At 44.8% G+C, this 21,411-nt stretch overlaps 1 protein-coding gene across 2 annotated transcripts in view; it reads left to right on the top strand.

Annotated features, from left to right (window-relative positions):
* The first annotated feature begins 543 nt into the window (after window positions 1-543).
* Window positions 544-21,411, top strand: part of fam13a (family with sequence similarity 13 member A) — a 216,266-nt gene continuing 195,398 nt past the window's right edge. Inside the window, exons 1-2 of one of the 2 annotated variants that reach the window (XM_072583879.1) lie at window positions 544-875; window positions 18,757-18,949. In XM_072583879.1, the coding sequence (XP_072439980.1) occupies window positions 849-875; window positions 18,757-18,949 (220 nt within the window). In that variant the 5' untranslated portion in view covers window positions 544-848. The remainder of the gene's footprint in view (window positions 876-18,756; window positions 18,950-21,411) is intronic. The other variant, XM_072583880.1, reaches the window with a different exon arrangement.

The raw sequence follows: 21,411 nt of genomic DNA on the forward strand, positions 1-21,411 counted from the left end.
CCTTGTAGATGGTGGGAAGTCAGGAGATGCGTTACTTGCTCCAGTATTCCTAACCTCTAACCTGCACTTGCAGCCATTGTGTTTATGTGGGGAGTCTGGCTGAGTTTGTGGCTAATGGTAACCCCAGGATGTTGATAGTGGGGGAATGCAGTAACATAACTGAACGACGAGTCCAAATATGAATGGCTAATCCATTTCAGCTTCTGGGCAATTTTGAAGGATTCAAGACGAGTCAGAAGACTGTGACTCACGGCTTCTATTGGCTGTATTTCCTCGTCTGAGAAATCAGCCACAAATTAGTTGAGCGGGGCAGAACAGGCTCAAGGGGGCCGAATAGCCTACTGCTCCGATCCTGAGAGGCTGCAGGGGGGTATCTCTGACTGAACGCTGGCGTTGGTCAGTGAAAAGCGGGGAAGGCGGTGTCAGTCCAACCCTGGGGGTGGAAGGGGTGACAGGGTGGGTGGTCTGAACAGTTTTCAGAGATTTTTTTGTGAAGAGGGAGGCTGGCCTGATCACGTGTACCCGGAGTCAGGGCAACTTGCCAACAGAATAACTGCAGATCAGATTTCTCAGTCGGAGCAGGAATCTTAACTTGTGTGTGTGCGTGTGTTTGGATACAGACTCCTGCCATCAGCAGCGCATCAAGAGAAGAAAAGAGAAGGGATTTCAAGCGGCTCTTCCCCTGGGCAGTTCCCCTGTCTCAAAGTGCGGGGCAGGACTATCGTTGCAAACTCTTGAGCTGGACTGGGGCTTCTCTTGAGTGCTACTCCTTCCTCACCCAACCCCCGCTGAATGAGTACTCTCCGGCTGCAGCTCAGCAAGTCCTCCTTGGATGCATTTCCTGGAAAATGGGAGCAGGAGCAATCACTGTCTGCGTGAGTACAGGCGGCCCATTGTGTTCTCGACCCTGATGCTGTGGAAGAACTGGGGGGGTCGGCGACTCAGTTCCCCACCCCTCTGTGCTTTAATCCCGCAGGCTGCACAATAAGCCACTCCTGGATAAATCTGTGGATCTTTATCATCTGTTGCCAGCACCTCAAAGAGTGTCTGCGGCAAGGATAGCACAGAAACCAAGTGGACTTAATTGCTTCCATGAAATAATGTATCTCTAAAGTTAAAAGAATAAGTTCTCGACCGGAAACGTTAACTCTGATTTCTCTGCACACATGTTGCCAGACCTACTGAGTTGTTCCAGCAACTTCTGTTTTGTTTGTGTTTGAGCTAAAAGAACAAGTTACGTAGTGCTTTTAGAATGCTCTAAACCAGTCCAAAGAGGAGGGATTACTCTACAAAGTTTCAGACCAAGTCTCAGATATTAGGGCAAACTACCAGAAGCTTTGGAGAGACAAATTTTGTTAAGTTTAAAATATTAAGGAGGAGAGAGAGAGGTCAGTGGAGGGTTTATTTTTCCAGATGTGGAGGTGCCAGTGTTGGACGGGGTTGGACAAAGTTAAAAATGCCACAACACCAGGTTAAAGGAGAAAGTGAGGACTGCAGACGCTGAAGATCAGAGTCAAAAAGGGTGGCGCTGGAAAAGCACAGCCGGTCAGGCAGCATCCGAGGAGCAGGAGAGTCGACGATTTGAGCATCAGCTCTTCATCATCTTCCTGATGAAGAGCTCATGCCCGAAACATCGACTCTCCTGCTCCTCGGATGCTGCCTGACCGGCTGTGCTTTTCCAGCACCACACTTTTCAACACCAGGTTGTAGTCCAACAGGTTTACTTGGAAGTACTAGCTTTCAGAATGTGCTCCTTCAGCAGGTAATGACCAGTTACCTGATGAAGGAGCAGTGCTCTGAAAGCTAGTGCTTCCAAACAAACCTGTTGGACTATAACCTGGTGTTGTGTGATTTTTAACTTTATTTTCCAGAGTTAGGGGTCTTGGTGCCCAATGGCACTGCTGCCAGTTGTGTAGCAATCAAAATCAGGCATACTCAAAAGGAACAGAACTAAAGGAACACAGACATCTGAGGAATGTAGGGTCAAGTTAGTTTTTCAGGTAGGTAATGTGGACCTGGAAGGGTTTGAAAGCAGGAATGAGGACTTTAGAATTGAGGCGTAGCTGAGCCAGCAGCCCCTGTGGGTCAGTAGATGAAAAAACTCAGATCCTGGAATCCAAAGTAGAAAAGCAGGAGACTGGAAGAGCACAGCAAGTCAGGCAGCATCAGGAGGTGGAGAAGTCAATGTTTCAGGTATAACCCTTCTTCAGGAATGTGTCAGTCAGTATGGATTGATGGGTGGATGGGACTTGCAGTAATTTATGATATGAGGAGGTCCCAGAATCAGTTCCTGACTGATTTAACCAATCCCGTCAATTGAACTAAGATCATTTCCTTTCTCCCTCTAACCTTCAAAGTATTGATCCCAACCTTTAGATCTTCATCTGTGAGTGTCGGCACCTTGTGAACTTTAGGTGAGAGTGGGGTTAGGTTTGGGAGTAATGCTGTACCATCCTGAGTAGCTCACTCCCAGCCACAGCCTAACCTGACATATGACTGGTTTGTTGACAAGGGGTCAAAGGGGTAACAAACAAACTGTAACTCAACAGGAGACTGTGTTCTTAATGCAGCATCAGAGAGGATATACTTTTTTTTACAAAAAAGAAATATATTTTCTCAACCTAAAGTATCTAGGCTGCTGGCTAAATTGATGTTTCCAAAAACAAAACTGAATTATTTTTATTGGGTAAGGAACACGTATTTGAGCTATAGATCAGGCAGCCAGGCCCTCATTGAATGCCAGAATAGAACTCCAGGGAATGAAAGAACACAGCCATTTTTAAAATAATAGGCAGCATTGAGCAGGCTTTACAACGATAGATATTGCCTGTTAATACCAAGCAAATGAGGTCCAGAAAGGGTCTCAGCTTAGCCCCGTTCCTGATGGCTTCTTAGTGCTGTTGATGTTTTGCTGCAAACGCAGAGAGATTAAAACTCTGGGAATGCTCCACAGCCAAGGTGAGTTCAGTGAAAAAGTTGTACTCGGACCACATTTCTAAGCAATTTTCTAGGCTCAATTCCCTCTGTTTCAGGAAGCTTGTAAATTTTAAAGAGTGCTGCAGTTGATCAGAGGTTGGGGGAGGGAGCAGGATGTTTGAAGACTGATCTGGGAAAGGCAGCTGAGGCAGGTGTGTATCCTGTGCCAGCGAGAGGACACTACCATAACCCATGAAGGAAATGGGTCCATAGGGGAGGGGAGCATGGTAGCAGAATGGTCACATTCAAGTGGCACACCAAGGGAGTGCCTTCCAGAGGGACAAAAGTGCTGGGAGATGGAGGTACTGGTTGTGGTGGACCACTTGAAGCATAACAAAAGTGTTGAATGTGCCATTTGTACATTTTACTCCAGGCAGGCTTTGAGGCTGTCCCTGCTCACAGGCATCACACTTCCACAATGGCAACAGTGACCGTCCATTGTGAAACTGCTCAAAGGACAGAAAGGGCAACCAAGACAGAGAGAAGACTACTCCCTCGATCCCAATAGCCTGCTGCAGCTTCTTTTCTTATTTCAAAATTATACGTTATTTGTAAAAATACCTTTATATATACATACATAGTCACTGAAGCAGTTTGGTTCTGTACAATACCATATGAAGGAACAAAAACATTGGAGTTTGAATTTATCCAGCAAACAAACCAATGGTATTTCTTACTTGTACAAGATTATATTTATGTACATTTGAGGCACCAGGAGGGTATATAGACCCCCATTTAACTTTGGCAGAAAGACCTTAGACGTTGGGTTAGCCCCACTGCACCTCAGCGGCAGCTGCCCCAAGCTTTAGTGTGACCCTCAGCACATAGTCCTTGACCTTGGCATGTGCCAGTCTGCAACACTTGGTCGAGGTCAACTCCTTGTTCAGGAAGGAGAAAGTGAGGACTGAAGATGCTGGAGATTAGAGCTTAAAAATGTGTTGCTGGAAAAGCGCAGCAGGTCAGGCAGCATTTATGGAACAGGAGAATCGATGTTTTGGGCATAAGTCCATTTCAAATCGAAACCAGATGCCAGGGCCTTGGCTACGAAATCGAATATTTGTTTTAAAATATCTTATTTGTCCACTGTGCACTCAGTTCTCACAGAGTTGTGGCCTGGAGTCAGTCCTTTCCCTGACTGAGGGAGAAGCATTCTGATGACAGGGTAAATGCTGAGGGAAGGTTTGCCCCTGTCTGGGGAATCTGGAATGGGATAAGCTCAATGTTAATGCAGTCGCTTTTAGCAGGAGACATGCCTAGTTCAGCCAACACAGCCAGGCTTTCAGTCACTGCCTTATGATGAGAGTTTTTCTTAATATTCATTTACAAAGTGAGGGTGTCACTGGCTGGATTTATTGCTCTAAGGTCAGTAAAGAGTCAACCACATTGCTGTGGGCCTGGACTTATATGTCGGCCAGACCAGGTAAGGATAGCAGTTTCCTTCCTTAAAGGATATTAATGAACCAGATGGGGTTTTTTTGACAATTGACAATGGATTCATGGGCATCATTAAACTTTTAATTCCAGATTTTTATTGGAATCTGCCATGGCGGGATTTGAACTTGGGTCCTCTGGTTTAACAATCAAGCAATGATATCACTGGCCATCACCTCCCCAAATAGTTTGAGTAGGTAGCGCCTATACTGATTAAAATATAGAAGAATGAGGGGCGGCCTTATTGAAGATTCTTAGGGGGATTTAACAGTGTAAATGTCGAAAGGTTGTTTCCCCTTGTGGGAGAGCCCAGGACCAGAGGGCATCATTTCAGAACAAGGGTCGCACATTTAAGACAGAGTAGAGGAGGAATTTCTTCTCTGAGAGAGTGGTGAATCCGTGGAATTCTTTACTGCAGAGTCTGGGTCATTAAGTATATTCAGGGCTGAAAGACACCAATTCAGGAATCAAGGGTTATTGGGAAAAGGCAGGAAAGTAGGTTCGAGGATTATTAGATCCGTGATCTCATTTAATGAACTGAATGGCCTACTTCTGAACCTGTGTCTTATGGTCTTAACCCTGTGGGAGGGTTTTGGTCTCTTGGTAACGGGAGAACTTTCCTCCAGTCCCACCCTGTTTGGTAACTGTCTTTGTGTGGGATTCCCAGCCTCTACCAACTGGATGTCAGTTAAACCCAATGATGATCAAGCCAATTGACACCCATTGTCCCTGAGACCCTACAATTTATTAGTCACTCAGGGATTCAGTGGGAAGTGTTCTGATTTCCCACACCTTTGGGAAGGTTATCCATAGTGCTGGTTTGTCCAGAAATCCCACCAACTAACCCCCCAGTCTGTCATCATTTGAGGGATGTGGGATTGGAGGGAGGCTATTGATATACTCCTCCTTCTGAATCTACCCACACCCATGTGTGACCTCTGTGCCCATGTTCCCATCCAGCCTTCAGATGCCTGTAGCCTGGGATCCCAAAATGATCCTGGTCTCTGGCGGGTGCATTGAGACCAGCTTTTCCCATTCCCACCAGCCTCTGATTGCATAACAGCTCTAGAGGGGGTGGGCACCATTGGGTCCTCAATCCTGTGTTGGTCACCTAAATGCCTGAAAGGCACTTGCTTCACTTAGGCTCTTGCACCAAAATCCTAAAGGGAGTATCCTGACCAGGGCCACAGTCTCAAAGTAGGGGCTGGACTACTTAGGACAGTGATGAGGAGAAATCTTTTGCCTGAAAGGGTCATGGACCTTTTGCAATGTCAAGCCCAAGGAGTTGTGGGTGCTCAGGCATTGAGAATATTCATGGACAAGATCAATAGATCTTCTTTTGGAACTAAGAGAATTACTGAATATAGGGATAGTGCACGAAGGTATGAGGTAGAAGACCAGTAGTGACATTTTTGAATGGTGATGCATTCTTGAAGGGCTGAATGGCCTAAAGCAGCTCCAATTTCTCAAGCTTATATCCCCTGTATGCCAGATGACTGGTTCTGCCCAGGGTTTTGAGTCCCACCAGCTCAGCTGCTCTTACCGAGAGATTCCAACTGTATGAAGCTTGGGGTTGGAGTGCCATTGCTACAATCGGAGACCCAGTTTCTAGAAGCGGCTGACAACAGGATGAGATCAATGCACCGCTGCCCACACATTTACTGGTGCTCATGTCTTACTGACTCTTGTTGGACACATTCCAGGAGGTTTTCGTCACAGAACCTCCAACATGCAGCCCCACTCGGGTCCGTCAGACGCGTTCCCTTTCTCATTCTCTTTTTAAAACCAGTAACACAGAATTATATGTCATGCCCCAGTGAATTTGTGGCTCGTTGCAGTGTTTTGGAGGTTAATTTTCATCCCCTGGAGATGCAGAACTTCTGAAAGAGAAAATAAATCTCCATCCAGAGAGGTAGGGTTTGATCAGGGTTAATCAACAGGGCTTTGTCAAAGGCAGGTCGTGCCTGGTGAAATTTGTTATGGAGGTGACCGAGTGTGGAGGTGAGGATTCCGCAATTTAAAAGAAATTCATTTATGGGATGCGGGTGTTGCTGGCTGGACCAGTATTTATTGGCTGTCCCTAATTGTCCTTGAGAAGGTGGTGATGAGCTGCCTTCTTGAACCGCTACAGTCCACCTGCTGTGTGTTGACCCACAATACCATTAAGGAGGGAATTCCAGGAATTTGACCCAGTGAAGGAACGGTGATATATTTCCAAGTCGGGATGGTGAGTGGCTTGGAGGGGAACTTGAAGGTGATGGTGTTCCCATACGTCTGCTACCCTTGTCCTTCCAGATGGAAGTGGTCGTGGGTTTGAGAGATGCTGTCTGAGGGTCTTTGACAAACTCCTGCAGTGTATCTTGGGGATAGTTGATGCGGTTATAGGGATTGCAGTTAGGCCTTCAACAAGGTCCCAAATGGGAGACTAATAAACAAAGTAAAAGTACATGGGATCCAGGATAATGTGACAAGTTGAATTCAAAATTGGTAGGAGACAGAGGGTTGTGGTAGGAGGCTGTTTGTGTGACGAGAGGCTAGTGGCATGCCACAGTTTTCGGTCCCTTATTATTTTGATATACATAAACAATGTAGATGAGAATATGGGGGGATGATAAGTACGTTTGTGAATTGAAATTAATCTACAAAGCTGGTATCCCATCACCAGGTCATCCTTTATTTACACGTGTATAATACACTGACCCAGCTAGCTCAGAGCCGGCTCCTATAGTGAGGAGAACCCATGCTACTCCCCCTTCTTTTTGTCAATCACTCCTGATAATTTTATTAACCAGTACAAATTACAAACGAACAGTTAACATGAACAGCCGTATACAAGAAACAGCAATTAACAGGGGAAAGGGGTGGCAAAGCCAGACCCCAAACTCCACCGTACAACATCGAATGAGGACGAACCTCGAATCCCACACTGTATCATACAGGAAACAGTAAATACAATTACATACAGACAGAGTGATGAACCAAACAATGAAACTGTGCATATACACAGACACCCCTGGCAACTCAGCAATCCTTGACAATCCTCTTTACATATGTCAGCCAGGCTTCCCTGATTGAAGCAGGTTAACAGCCCCAATCAGGGAACTCATACTCTGTGAGTTGCACCTGGCTGACCTCATTACATTAACTACAGGAATGACAGAAAGGTTGGCCAAATGGTTGACAGTGAGGAAGAAGGTCTCAGGTTACAGAAGGATACAGACAGTTTGGTCAGATGGACAAATTAGTGGCAGTTGGGAATTAACGCTGAAAAATGTGAGGTGATGCATTTTAGAAGAATTAAGAAGAGTACGCAATGAATGGCTGGACACTAGGAAGCTCAAACTAACACAGAGATCTTGGAGTGCTTGCCCACAGATTCCTGGAAGTGGCACAGCACGTTAATAGGGTAGTTAAAAAGGCATATACTGGATTAGTGGTGCTGGAAGAGCACAGCAGTTCAGGCAGCATCCAACGAGCAGCGAAATCAATGTTTCCTGATGAAGGGCTTTTGCCCAAAACGTTGATTTCGCTGCTCGTTGGATGCTGCCTGAACTGCTGTGCTCTTCCAGCACCACTAATCCAGTATTTGATTTTCAGCATCTGCAGTCATTGTTTTTACCTAGTTAAAAAGGCATACAAGGGCTTGCCTTTATCATTTGCAGCATACATTATAAGAGTAGGGAGGATATGTTGGACTTGGACCAATCTTTGGTTCGGCCACAACTGGGGTATTGTGTGCAATTCTGGCCTAGTGCTGGAAAGTGGGATTAGCATGGATTGAGTGAATCTTTGTCAGTACAGATGGACTGAAGGGCCTCTTCTGTACTTGATGAGTCTCTGACTCCTGGACAATCTTTGGAAGTTAACAACCTTACAGCTCATTGGGAATCATAAGTACGAACATACAAATGGTTTTGAAGGTTCAATAGGCCATTCAGCCCCTTGAGCCTGTTCTGCTATTCATTAAGATCATGGTTGATCTGATTGTAAAGTCAAATTCATATTCTCGCCTACTCTTGATAACCCTTCAACCCCTTGTATACAATAGTCTATCTACCTCTGCTTTAAGAATATTCAAGGGTTCCATTTCCAGTACTTTTTTAGGAAGACAGTTCCAAAGCTTCATGACACTGTGCTTCCTGATTCGCTTTGTACATGAGTTTGAGAGGGGTGGGGGTCACTGCATGTGGACCTCAGAGGTCTGTGCATGGCAGTGACTTCCAAAACAAGGCGCAATGCTTCGGCATGCTGATGATGTCAATTGGTATGAATGGAATCTCGAAGAAACCCTGGGAACACTGCCACAGAGTCCTTTGTGACAAGACATTCTGGAAAACACAACTGAAAGAGCAATGGAACAGATTCCCATGAGCTTGCAAAAATACTGCTGGATATATAGTTGAAAAAGGAATAGAGCACGGCGCTATGGAGATAAAGTACAGGGAGTCATTGAATGAGCTTGAGGGCAAAGTAGAAAGATTGTTGATTAACAAGGTTGATGGGTGTGGTGGGGTCATATCAGTGGGATGGGGTGGGAATGTGGGGTTAAGACTTCAGTCAGATCAGCTATGATCCAGTGAAGCAGTCTGGGTGAGCCAAGTAGCCTATTCCTGCTCCTAATTCAATGTTTATCAGAGAGGGACTAATTGATTAGATTAGATTCCCTACAGTGTGAAAACAGGCCCTTCGGCCCAACCAATCCACAGCGACCCTCTGAAGAGTAATCCACCCAGACCCATTTCCCTCTGACTAATGCACCTAGCACTATGGGCAGTTTAGCATGGCCAATTCACCTAACCTGCACATCTTTGGATTGTGGGAGGAAACTGCAGACATGGGGAGAATGTGCAAATTCCACACAGTCAGTCACCCGAGGCTGGAATCGAACCTGGGACCCTGGTGCTCTAAGGCAGCAGTGCTAACCACTGAGCCACCATGCCGCCTTTTAAAGAGCAGGCTCAGACATGGTGGGCTGGATGGCCTCCTCTGGTGCGGTTTCATTTTTATGATTCTATGAATTTGCACAAGTCTGCTCAACAGATTTTGTCTTAATTTTACCCTCCACACAACCTCCTCTCATTCTCACTTTGACTCAATCTACCAATATAACCGATTATTCCGATCCACGTTGTGAGTTTACCTAGCACCCCTTTAAATGTGTCTTTGCTGTGCTGTTCACCCGACTGCTCCACATGGCAGTCCACTGTATAATTTCACCTCTTCTCCAGCTTCTCATTTTCACGCCTGTTGTTTTGGACTTGTTAAAACATGGGAAACTTCTCTGTGTCTGGTCTATTGAACCAGTTTTGCAAACCTCTATCAGATCATCCCTCAGCCTTCTGTATCTAGGGAAAACATTCCAAGTTTTTTAAGCTTTCTTGTGTTATGATCACCCAGCATTCTCCCCATGTAATCAGTGAGCTGCAGACTAATATAGTTCAGGCCACCCCATTGTTTGATTTGTAATGACTAAAGTTAAAGTGGATGAGCTGTCAAGTTTTTTTAAACAAATCAAAGTTGTTTTTTTTCTGCTACTTAATACTGTGTGGGTTCCTTATGGATAAAGAGATTAGTTTTAAAAATCACAGATACTAAGATTACAACAATTGTAAAGAATACAAAAAAAACTTTTAAGAACCAAGTCCTTCATCGGTCAGATCATTGAGTACAGGAGTTGGGACATCATTGTTACAGCTATATAAGTCAGTGATAAGGCCACATTTGGAGCACAGCGTTCAATTCTGGTCACCCTGCTATAGGAAGGATGTTATTAAACTGGAAATGTGCAAACAACATTTACAAGGATGTTACCTAGACTAGAAGGTATGAGTTATAAGGAGAGGCAGGATAGGCTGGTCCATATTTCCCTGGAACTTAGGAGGCTGAGGGGTAATCTTGTAGAGGTTTATAAAATAATGAGGGGCATAGATAAGGTGAATGGTCCAAGTTTTTTCCCCAGGTTAGGGAAGTCTAAAACTAGAGGGCATAGGTTTAGGGTGAGAGGTGAAACATTTAAAAGGGACCTGAGGGGCAACTTTTTGACGTAGAGAGTGGTACATATATGCAATGAGTTGCCAGAGGAAGTGGTAGAGGCAAATGGGACTAGTTCAGTTTAGGAGACCTGGTCAGCATGGACAAGTTGGGCTGAAGGGCCTGTTTCCATGCCGTATGAATCATCTCTATCATATAACGTTGGAGCCCATTCCTTGAATGTTTTTGTTGCTGAAGTGAACATGTTAGAACTTCAACTCAGAAACTGCTGCAGAAACTCAGCAGGCTTAGCTAGCAACATCTGCCGAGAGAGAAACAGAGTTAATGTTCCAAGTTCGACGTGACTTCAGTTGCTGCAGCTTCAATAGTCGGGTAGCCATTGTTTTCTTCTATCAGGAGGTTTCTTAGAGCAGCTGCTTTTTGCAGAGCAAAGAAAAGATTCTTGGCTTCTGGTTCTGCAAGTGTACCATTTTGGCTGTCCATTTACTTTACAGCAACTGGTTTTTATAAGATGCCTCTCTGTTTCTGATGGGAGAGAGCTGCCAGAGGAAGTGGTGGAGGCTGGTACAATTGCAACTTTTAAAAGGCATCTGAATGGGTATATTAATAGGAAGTGTTTAGAGGAATATGGGCCAAATGCTAGCAAATGGAAATAAGATTAATTTAGGATATCAGGTTGGCATAGTTGAGTTGGACCAAAGGGTCCTTTTCCATGCTGTACATCTCCATGACTTTTCTTCTGGGATGGTTCAAGATGGAATCTGTCTTCATCTAAGCAGCTTGTTTTTTAAACCATTCTTAGCTGAAAAACTAATATGGCCAGGTGATATTTGCGTAAAATAAAGTCGTGTTCCATAAAAGACATTTTGGAAACAGCTCACCTCCCACCTGTGGTTCTTAACTTTTCTGTTGGTCAATGCTGAATTTGCATTCTCATAATGAATCTTCAGTAAACATTGTTCACTCCCAGATGAGGGTATTTACATGTCTGCGTAGATCTCCTTGTAATCTACACACGGCTGGTAGAGGTTTGATCTAGTGGTATCAATGTTTTTAGCTTCAATTACACTCAGCTTAGCCTTTGTAACATATTCAACAATAAGATTATAATGTCATGACACTTGTCATTTCTGCACTTTCTCTAATATTTCTGCATCCTTTTTTGTGATATGAGGACCAGACGGTACCCAACATTCAACGTGTGATATTTTCCCAGATGATCCCTCCCAGTGACTTGTAGTATTTGCAATCTCAACCAGTGTGTGGTATTGAGTAAAAGTTGTTTGATGTAGCTCATTGCCACTAATCCTCTTTTGTCTTTGCTTTGTCTTAGGTCTATCTAATGTTTAGTGGTAGAGAGATAGAGTGGGGAAAGACCACCATCTAAGTCTTTCTACAAAAAAATGAGGGTCTGCTCAGTTCGCACACCGTTGCCTCATTGTATGTACAGCAGATAATTAGATTAGATTACAGTGTGGAAACAGGCCCTTCGGCCCAACAAGTCCACACCACCCCGCCGAAGCGTAACCCACCCATACCCCTACATCTACCCCTTACCTAACACTATGGGCAATTTAGCATGGCCAATTCACCTGGCCTGCGAGAGGAAACCAGAGCAAACCCACGCAGACACGGGGAGAACGTGCAAACTCCATACAGTCAGTCACCTGAGGCGGGAAATGAACCCGGATCTCTGGCGCTGTGAGGCAGCAGTGCTAACCACTGTGCCACCGTGCCGCCATAATGTGCATGAGTAAGAAATGCCTTTGGTTTTTGCAACTACAGGGAATGTCAAATTCCAATGTTTGATTTTCTTGATACTCAAAAACTGCTTTAGGACCTGTGAATGCAAATAAATTATTTTTTACAAATAAAGTATATTTTTGAAATATAGAAAAACACACTCTGCAGGTTATCACATGAGGTCATATTCTCAAATAATTAAGGTTTTTTGCAGGATAGCAATAAATACACCACATTTGGACAGACATAATTATAAGGACCTTAGAGAGCTGATACGGACACACCTGGTCCCTGAGAAAACCACAGTGGAATTCCTTGTCTCCACCCACAGAATGTACAGTGGGTGGAGCCAATGTAACCCAAATGTTAACCCCTTCAGAACATGGTCTCATACAATATACTTAGGAATCTTCTCTGGCTGAGGGTGTTGATGCACAACAACATGCAGGTCAGCAAACAAAATCTCTCAAATATATGTATATAAAGTGATAAATACCTAACAAACAACTAAAAGTGAAAAAAAGTATAAGGGTGAAGTGTTAAAAAGGGTTAAGCAAAATAGAACGTTCTTTTAAGTGTTAAAATTGAGCTCTATTTACACATGTACGGTATGAAAAAACCAAAAGTGAGCATGAGCAGGAGAGACATGCACCACAGGATCATTGTGTCAACTAGTATAGCGTCCTATTCAAAGGGGGGGTGATAGCCCAGTGATATTATTGTTGGACTATTAATCCAGAGCCCAAGGTAATGTTCAGGGCACCTGATTTTGAATCCTGCCATGCACTTGGAAATTTTAATTCAACAAAATTGTTGTGGCTATTACGGAGACGTGGCTAGATCAGGGACAGGATTGGCTGTTGCAGGTTCCAGGGTTTAAATGTTTTAGTAGGGTCAGAGGTGGGGGTAAAAGAGGGGGGGGTGTGGCTTTGCTTGTCAAAGATAGTATTACAGCGGTGGAAAGGAAGATGGACGAAGATTTGCCATCTGAGGTAGTTTGGGTTGAGGTTAGGAATAGGAGAGGTGAGGTCACCCTGTTAGGAGTCTTTTACAGGCCTCCTAATAGTCCTCGAATCGTTGAAGAAAGGATTGCGAAGATGATTCAGGAGAAGAGTGACAGTAATAGGGTGATTGTTATGGGAGACTTTAACTTTCCTGATTTGGTTGGGAAAGCTATAGCTCAAGTTCGTTAGATGGGTCAGTGTTTGTGCAATGTGTGCAGGAGAGTTTCCTGACACAATATGTAGATAAGCCAACAAGAGGTGAGGCCATACTGGATTTGGTTCTGGGTAACGAACCAGGCCAGGTATTAGAACTAGAGGTAGGTGAGCACTTTGGGGACAGTGACCACAATTCGGTGATTTTTACTCTAGTGATGGAGAGGGATAAGTGTGTACTACAGGGCAAGAGTTATAGCTGGGGGCAGGGAAATTATGATGCGTTGAGGCATGACTTAGGATGTGTGGATTGGAAAAGTAGATTCCAAGGCAAGAGCGTAATTGATATGTGGAATTTGTTCAAGGAGCAACTATTGAGTGTCCTTGATAAGTACATACCTATCAGGCAGGGAGGAAAGGGTCGTGTGAGGGAGCCGTGGTTTAATAAGGAATTGGAATCCCTTGTTAAATGGAAGAGGGCGGCCTTTGTAAAGATGAGGCGTGAAGGTTCAATAGGGGCGATTGAGAGTTATAAGGTAGCCCGGAAGGACCTGAAGAGAGAGCTAAGAGCAGCAAGGAGGGGACATGAAAGGTCCTTAGTTGGTAGGATTAGGGAAAACCGTAAGGCTTTCTATAGGTATGTTAGGAATAAAAGAATGACTAGGGTAGGAATAGGTCCAATCAAGGATAGTAATGGGAAGTTGCGTGTGGAGGCTGAAGAGATTGGGGAGGCACTGAATGAATACTTTTCGTCAGTATTCACTCAGGAACAGGACATTGTTGTCGATATGAATACTGAGGCACGAATAAGTAGAATGGATGGCTTTGAGATATGTAGAGAAGAGGTGTTGGAAATTCTGGCAAGGGTGAAAATAGATAAGTCCCCTGGGCCTGATGGCATTTATCCTAGGATTCTCTGGGAAGCAAGGGAGGAGATTGCAGAGCCATTGGCCTTGATTTTTGTGTCCTCTTTGTCTACAGGAGTAGTGCCAGAGGACTGGAGGCTAGCAAACGTGGTTCCCTTGTTCAAGAAGGGGAGTAGGGATAATCCTAGTAACTATAGGCCAGTGAGTCTCACTTCTGTTGTAGGCAAAGTCTTAGAGAGAATTGTAAGGGATAGGATTTATGCACATCTGGATAAGAATGATGTGATCAAGGATAGTCAGCATGGTTTTGTGAAGGGCAGGTCGTGCCTCACAAACCTTATTGAATTCTTTGAGAAGGTGACTAAGGAGGTAGATGAGGGGAAAGCGGTAGATGTGGTATATATGGATTTTAGTAAGGCGTTTGATAAGGTCCCCCATGGTAGGCTACTGCAGAAAATACAGAGATATGGCATTGAGGGTGAGTTGGAGGTTTGGATTAGGAATTGGCTGGCTGGAAGAAGACAGAGGGTAGTAGTTGATGGCAAAGGTTCATCTTGGAGTGCCGTCACTAGCGGTGTTCCGCAAGGATCTGTTTTGGGGCCATTGCTGTTTGTCATTTTTATAAATGACCTGGAGGAAGGGTTAGAAGGTTGGGTGAGCAAGTTTGCGAATGATACGAAAGTCGGAGGAGTTGTAGACAGTGAGGAAGGATATGGCAGGTTACAGCGGGATATAGAGAAGCTGCAGAGCTGGGCAGAAAGGTGGCAAATGGAGTTCAATGTAGCTAAGTGTGAGGTGATTCACTTTGGTAAGAGTAATAAAAAGATGGATTACTGGGCTAATGGTAGACTACTTGATAGTGTGGAAGAGCAGAGGGATCTTGGTGTCCATGTACACAGATCTCTGAAAGTTGCCACCCAGGTAAATAGTGCAGTGAAGAAGGCATATGGCGTACTGGCTTTTATTGGTCGAGGAATTGAGTTCCGGAGTCCTGAGGTCATGCTGCAGTTGTATAAGACTCTGGTGCGGCCGCATCTGGAATATTGTGTGCAGTTTTGGTCGCCATACTATAGGAAGGATGTGGAGGCACTGGAACGGGTGCAGAGGAAGTTTACCAGGATGTTGCCTGGTATGGTAGGAAGATCCTATGAGGAAAGGCTGAGGCACTTGGGGTTGTTTTCATTGGAGAAAAGAAAGTTTAGGGGTGACTTGATAGAGGTGTACAAGATGATTAGGGGGTTAGATAGGGTTGACAGTGAGAACCTTTTTCCACGTATGGAGTCAGCTATTACAAGGGGGCATAGCTTTAAATTAAGGGGGGGTAGATATAGGACTGATGTTAGGGGTAGGTTCTTCACTCAGCGAGTCGTAAGCTCATGGAATGCCCTGCCAGTAGCAGTAGTGGACTCTCCCTCTTTACGGGTATTTAAGCGGGCATTGGATAGGTATATGGAGGATAGTGGGTTAGTGTAGGTTAGGTGGGCTTTGATCGGCGCAACATCGAGGGCCGAAGGGCCTGTACTGCGCTGTATTCTTCTATGTTCTATGTTCTATGTTCTAAAAATCTGATAATCACCTATGTCTGTGTTTTCCCCCATAATGCCCTGTGAAGGTTGTGAGGTACCTACCCTGTTGTTTTGTACCTCTGCAATTTATATAGAATCCCTCCATTATGGAAAGGGGTCATTTGGCCCAACAAGTCCACACAAACCCTCTGAAAAGTATCCCACCTAAACCCATTCCCCTATCCTACATTTCCCCTGACTAAAGCACCTACCTATACATCCCTGAAACTTTGGGCAATTTAGCTTTGGCCAAATCACCTAACCTGCACACCTTTGGACTGTGGGAGGAAACCAGAGCAACCCCATGCAGATATGCGTAGAATGTGCAAACTCCACACAGACAGTTGCCCGAGGGTGGAATCAAACCCAGGTCCCTAGCGCTGGGAGGCAGCAGTGCCATCCACTAAGCTCTCACTGGATTAGTGGTGCTGGAAGAGCACAGCAGTTCAGGCAGCATCCAACGAGCAGCGAAATCGACGTTTCGGGCAAAAGCCGCCCAACATAGCTTCCAACACTGATGCTAGTTCCAGGGTTTTCACCCAATAATGGTGAAGAAATGCTGATATGTGTAAAATATGGGAGGGTGTAGGGTTTGAAGATGATGTGTTTCAATTCTTGACCTCCATGTAGGAAACAGAGTGCTGATGGACATCCAGTGAGGAGCTGGAGCAGGCTCAGTAATGATGTCTTATATTGTAGAGAGGCGCAAGAGGGAATTAAGAAGAAAACAGTAAGCATTCACTTTGTTGTGGCGCGATGTGAACTGGTGACCCAGTTTCAAACCAAGCCATCGAGATGTTCTGTAGGCCATTCAGCAAGTGAATCTTTTGCTAAGAATAACACACAGAAGATACAAAAATCAGACTGCTGTGTCAACTCGCACCCTCCACCTCCCCAGTCGATTCCCCATTCTTTTAATGACCATGGTATCCAGAAGTATGTCAGTCTATCAATTCTGAGATTATTCTGGACATTCTTCAGCCGCAGGAAGTTTTAACACATCAACACTGATTTACATGTCGAGAATTTTATATATTTCAATCTTAAATTGAATCAAAGTCCAGGGATGGCATGGTGCTCAGTGGTTAGCATTGCTGCCTCACACCACTGGGAAAATGTGAGGATTGCAGATGCTGGAGGTCAGCATCAAAGACTGTGGTGCTGGAAAAGCACAGCAGGTCAGCATCTGAGGAGCAGGAGAGTCAACATTTTGGGTATAAATCCTGCAATCCTGATGAAGGGCTTATGCCCGAAACATCAATTCTCCTGCTCCTATCTGACCTGCTTGTGCTTTTCCAGCGCCACGCTTTTGGACTCACATTGCCAGAGACTCAGGTTCAATTCCATCCTCGGGTGAATGCCTGAGCGGAGTTTGCATGTTCTTCCTGTGTCTGTGTGGGTTTCCTCCCACGGTCCAAAGATGTGCAGGTTAGGTGGATTGGCCATGCTAAATTGCCCATAGTGTTCAGGGATGTGCAAGCTCGGTGGGTTAGCCATGGGAAATGAAAGGTGACAGGGTAGGGGTGTGCGAATGGATGGGATGCTCTTCAGAGAGTTACTGTGGACTTATTGGGCTGAAAGGTCTGCTTCCACACTGTAGGGATTCTAGGATTCCACGGAATTCGTAACATAATGTGATACCTTTACAAGCAAGACTAAAAAATAGGAGGAGGCCATTTAGCCCCCTTCACTGTTCTGCTCCTTAACTATAGAGTGTTGCTGTTATGCACCTTGACCCATTTTACCAGCTTTTTCTCCAAATCTCTCAATGTCTGTACCTAACAAAAATGTTTCAACCTCAGCTAAGTGCTGCATTTATAACCGCAACATCCCCAGACGTTGGAGAGGAGGAGAATATATTCCAGATTTTCACTCCCAGTTGTGGAGGAGAGTGTGGGCGTTTCCTGGTTTGGCAGCAGAAATTGCTGACTGATTCTCAAGTCGTTGAAACTGGCAAGAAGTCGAGTCTTGCATTTTTTTTTAACAAAGAGGGAACCCATCTCCAAAAGAAAAGACGCTTTTCATTGGAACCTCTGCGTTGGCAACTCTGATTGGAGGCAATCTCAGAGGCTTCAGCATAAAGCCTCCTGCCTCATAACCATCCCGCTCAGTTTAAATTCATTTTTAATTCTTCTCCAATATTTTTATCACCTGAAGCCAAAAGCACACCGTTGTCTAAATGCTAAAATAATTGAAATCTGAAAGTGCTGGAGAAACTCAGCAGATCTGGCAGCACGTGTCGAGAGAGAAAAACAAGGGTTAACATGAGTGCTGGGATTTCTCCAGTATTTTCTGTCATCGTCCGAATGCTTTACTGGTTACTTTTTCCTTCCGGGATGCTTACAGTAACGCCCCGGAGATTTACATTGAGCTCTGAAGATTCCAGCCCCATCCTGGAGGGTCGAGAACCTCGCTCCTGCCTCCTTGCGGTCAATTTCAGAACATTGTTTTTGGCCCTGCGGCCGTTCTTTTGCCTGTCAAATACCTTTAAGGAGGTCGATGCACACCCTCCAGTTGAAAGCGGTGCTGCGCAGAAATGTTTCATATCCAGAGGGAGCTTTGAGCCTTGTGTTCTGCAAGCGGGGACTACCTTTTCACTTCATTTTTCGAGTGTGAATCCCGCAGTGCTGCAATTTAGCTTTTAGTTTGTTCCAGCAAGCCAAAACCAATTCAGCCTCCTTTTAATGTTTCTCACTGCCGGAGCCAAGCAGTGGTTAAGTCAGAGGCCAGGATTGGGTTGGTGACTGTATGGGTGCCGCCTACCTGTCACAATAAAGGGGGCGTGAATGTTTACCTTACTGTTTCCAGTAGCTACAGGAGTAACATTTCTCTCTCATTCATGCAATCGAGAAACCTTTTCAGGCCATTGCAATTCCCTGAGCCTCGGAGATTGTATTTTATTTCCAGTTACCTGCTAATCCCTGTAATTGTCTGGCTCTGCAGTAAAGTGCCTGCCCTCCCTTGACCCTAATGGAGCTGCCTGTCGTGACCGTGGTTGATTGTTCCCCTCTCCTCTGCTCTTTCCAGCAAAACAAGGCCGCCGTCAGGCTGAAGGAGGACGTGAAGAGGATCATGGCTCATCCCCTCGGCACGCAGAAGAGGGCCTGCAGTGCCGGCAAGGTGTTTGGAGTGTCTCTCCGTGACCTCCAGCAACGAGGGCAGACGATTGATGGGGTCCCTCTGGTGGTGCAACACATGGTGGAATATCTGCAGGAGCATGGTGAGCCACATTGCTATCCATCAACCCCAACATTCTCAGTGTTACCACAGTAAAGATGCACTTAACACAGGGTCTGGGTGTCAGGGGACATCCTGAGAGCATCAAAGCACCATAGGACTCTTTCAGGACAACAGTGTGGATGCTGTAAATCAGAAACAAAAACAAAAGTTGCTGGAAAAGCTCAGCAGGGCTGGCAGCATCTGTGGAGAGAAATCAGAGTTAATGTTTCGAGTCAAATGATCCTTCCTCAGGCTTTTTATTTATGTTTCTTGTTTGCTCTCTGTTTTTCTTCTGTTTAGACCCCTTCCTTCCTTCATGCCTCATTATCCATTATTTATCCAGTCGAGAATTAAAGAGACATTGCAGTGCTGGATTTGGGTGCTGAGTGACTCTGTAGTACATTAATTTGGCCCAACACACTTCCGCACTTTATGCAGAGAGAGTGCTCTCAGATGCACCATCCTATTGACAATAGGCCCCATCTGTCTAATCAGCCAGATATCCCAAGAGATTAGACTCGTGGTTGTTTTTGACCAGCTCAGACTCAATGGGCTGAAGGATGATAATAAAGTTCAGTGTCTATGATTCGGAGATGTTCAGAGAAGAACAGGGAAGTTCACACAGCTCACCTTGCTCCCATCTCCCCTTTAATTGTACCACTGTCCTGATCAACATTGATCCCAAACACAACCAAAATCAAACTGATCCATGCAAGTCTATCAGCCATTCCTATCACTTCCCCAACCCTAAAGACAAGCATTAGACATAGAAACAAAAGTAGGCCATTCAGCCCATCGACTCTACTCTGACGTTCAATCCAAACACTAGAATATTAGCATCAATCAACTGGATGTTTATCCCATTGCTGTTTCCAAACTCCAGTGTATGCAAATAACTAGATGCTCCACTTGCCTACACTGATTGTACTTCCAAGAGTAAAGTCATTCAGTCTCAGAGATGTACAGGATGGAACCAGACCATTTGGTCCAACGTCCATGTCGACCAGATGTCCCAACCTAATCGAATCCCATTTGCCAGTACTTGGCCCATATCCCTCTACATCCTTCCTATTCATATACTCATCCGAATACCTTTTAAATGTTGTAATTGTACCAACCTCCACCACTTCCTCTGGCAGCTCATTCCATATACGCACCACCCTCCGCATGAAAATGTTGCCAGTTAGGTCCCTTTTATATCTTTCCCTCTCACCCTAAGCCTATACCCTCTAGTTCTGGACTCCCCCACCCCAGGGAAAAGACCTTGTCTAATTATCCTATCCATGCCCCTCATGATTTTATAAACCTCTATGAGTTCACCCCTCAGCCTACGATGCTCCAGGGAAAACAGCCCCAGCCTAATCAGCCTGGGGATGTTATAGGAATGTGGCTCAGGGATGGACAGGACTGGCAGCTTAATGTTCCAGGATACAAATGCTATAGGAAGGATAGAAAGTACGGCAAGAGAGGAGTGGGAGTGGCATTATTGATAAGGGATAGCATTACAGCTGTACTTAGGGAGGATACTCCCAGAAATACATCCAGAGAAGTAATTTGGGTGGAATTAAGAAAGAAGAAAGGGATGATCAGCTTATTGGAATTGTGTAGTAGACCTCCCCCCCCAAAAAAAAACAGCAGGAAATCGAGAAACAAATTTATAAGGAGATTTCAGTTATCTGTAAGAATAATAAGGTGGTTATGGTAGGGGATTTTAACTTTCCAAACATAGACTGGGACTGCCATAGTGTTAAAGGTTTAGATGGAGAGGAATTTGTCAACAGTGTATAAGAACATTTTCTGAGTCAATATGTGGATGTACCTACTAGAGAAGGTGAAAAACTTGACCTACTTTTGGGAAATAAGGCAGGGCAGGTGACTGAGGTGTCAGTGGGTGAGCACTTTGGGGCCAGCGACCATAATTCTATTAGTTTTAAAATAATAATGGAAAAGGATAGACCAGATCTAACAGTTGAAATTCTAAATTGGACGAGGGCAAATTTTGACAGTATTAGGCAAGAACTTTCAAAAGCTGATTGGATGCAGATGTTCGCAGGAAAAGGGACTGCTGAAAAATGGGAAGCCTTCAGAAATGAGATAACAAGAATCCAGAGACAGTATATTCCTGTTAGGGTGAAAGGGAAGGCTGGTAGGTATAGGGAATGCTGGATGACGAAAGAAATGGAGGGTTTGGTTAAGAAAGGAAAGGAAGCATATGTCAGGTATAGACAGGAGAGACCGAGTGAATCCTTAGAAGAGTATAAAGGAAGTAGGAGTATACTTAAGAGGGAAATCAAGAGGGCAAAAAGGGGACATGAGATAGCTTTGGCAAATAGGGTTAAGGAGAATCCAAAGGGTTTTACAAAGACACGAAGGATAGAAGGATAACTAGGAAGAGAATAGGGCCCCTCAAAGATCAGCAAGGTGACCGCAGGAGATGGGGAGATACTAAACAAGTATTTTACA

This window comes from Chiloscyllium punctatum, chromosome 14 (genome assembly GCF_047496795.1).
Source record: "Chiloscyllium punctatum isolate Juve2018m chromosome 14, sChiPun1.3, whole genome shotgun sequence".
Classification (NCBI taxonomy): domain Eukaryota; kingdom Metazoa; phylum Chordata; class Chondrichthyes; order Orectolobiformes; family Hemiscylliidae; genus Chiloscyllium; species Chiloscyllium punctatum.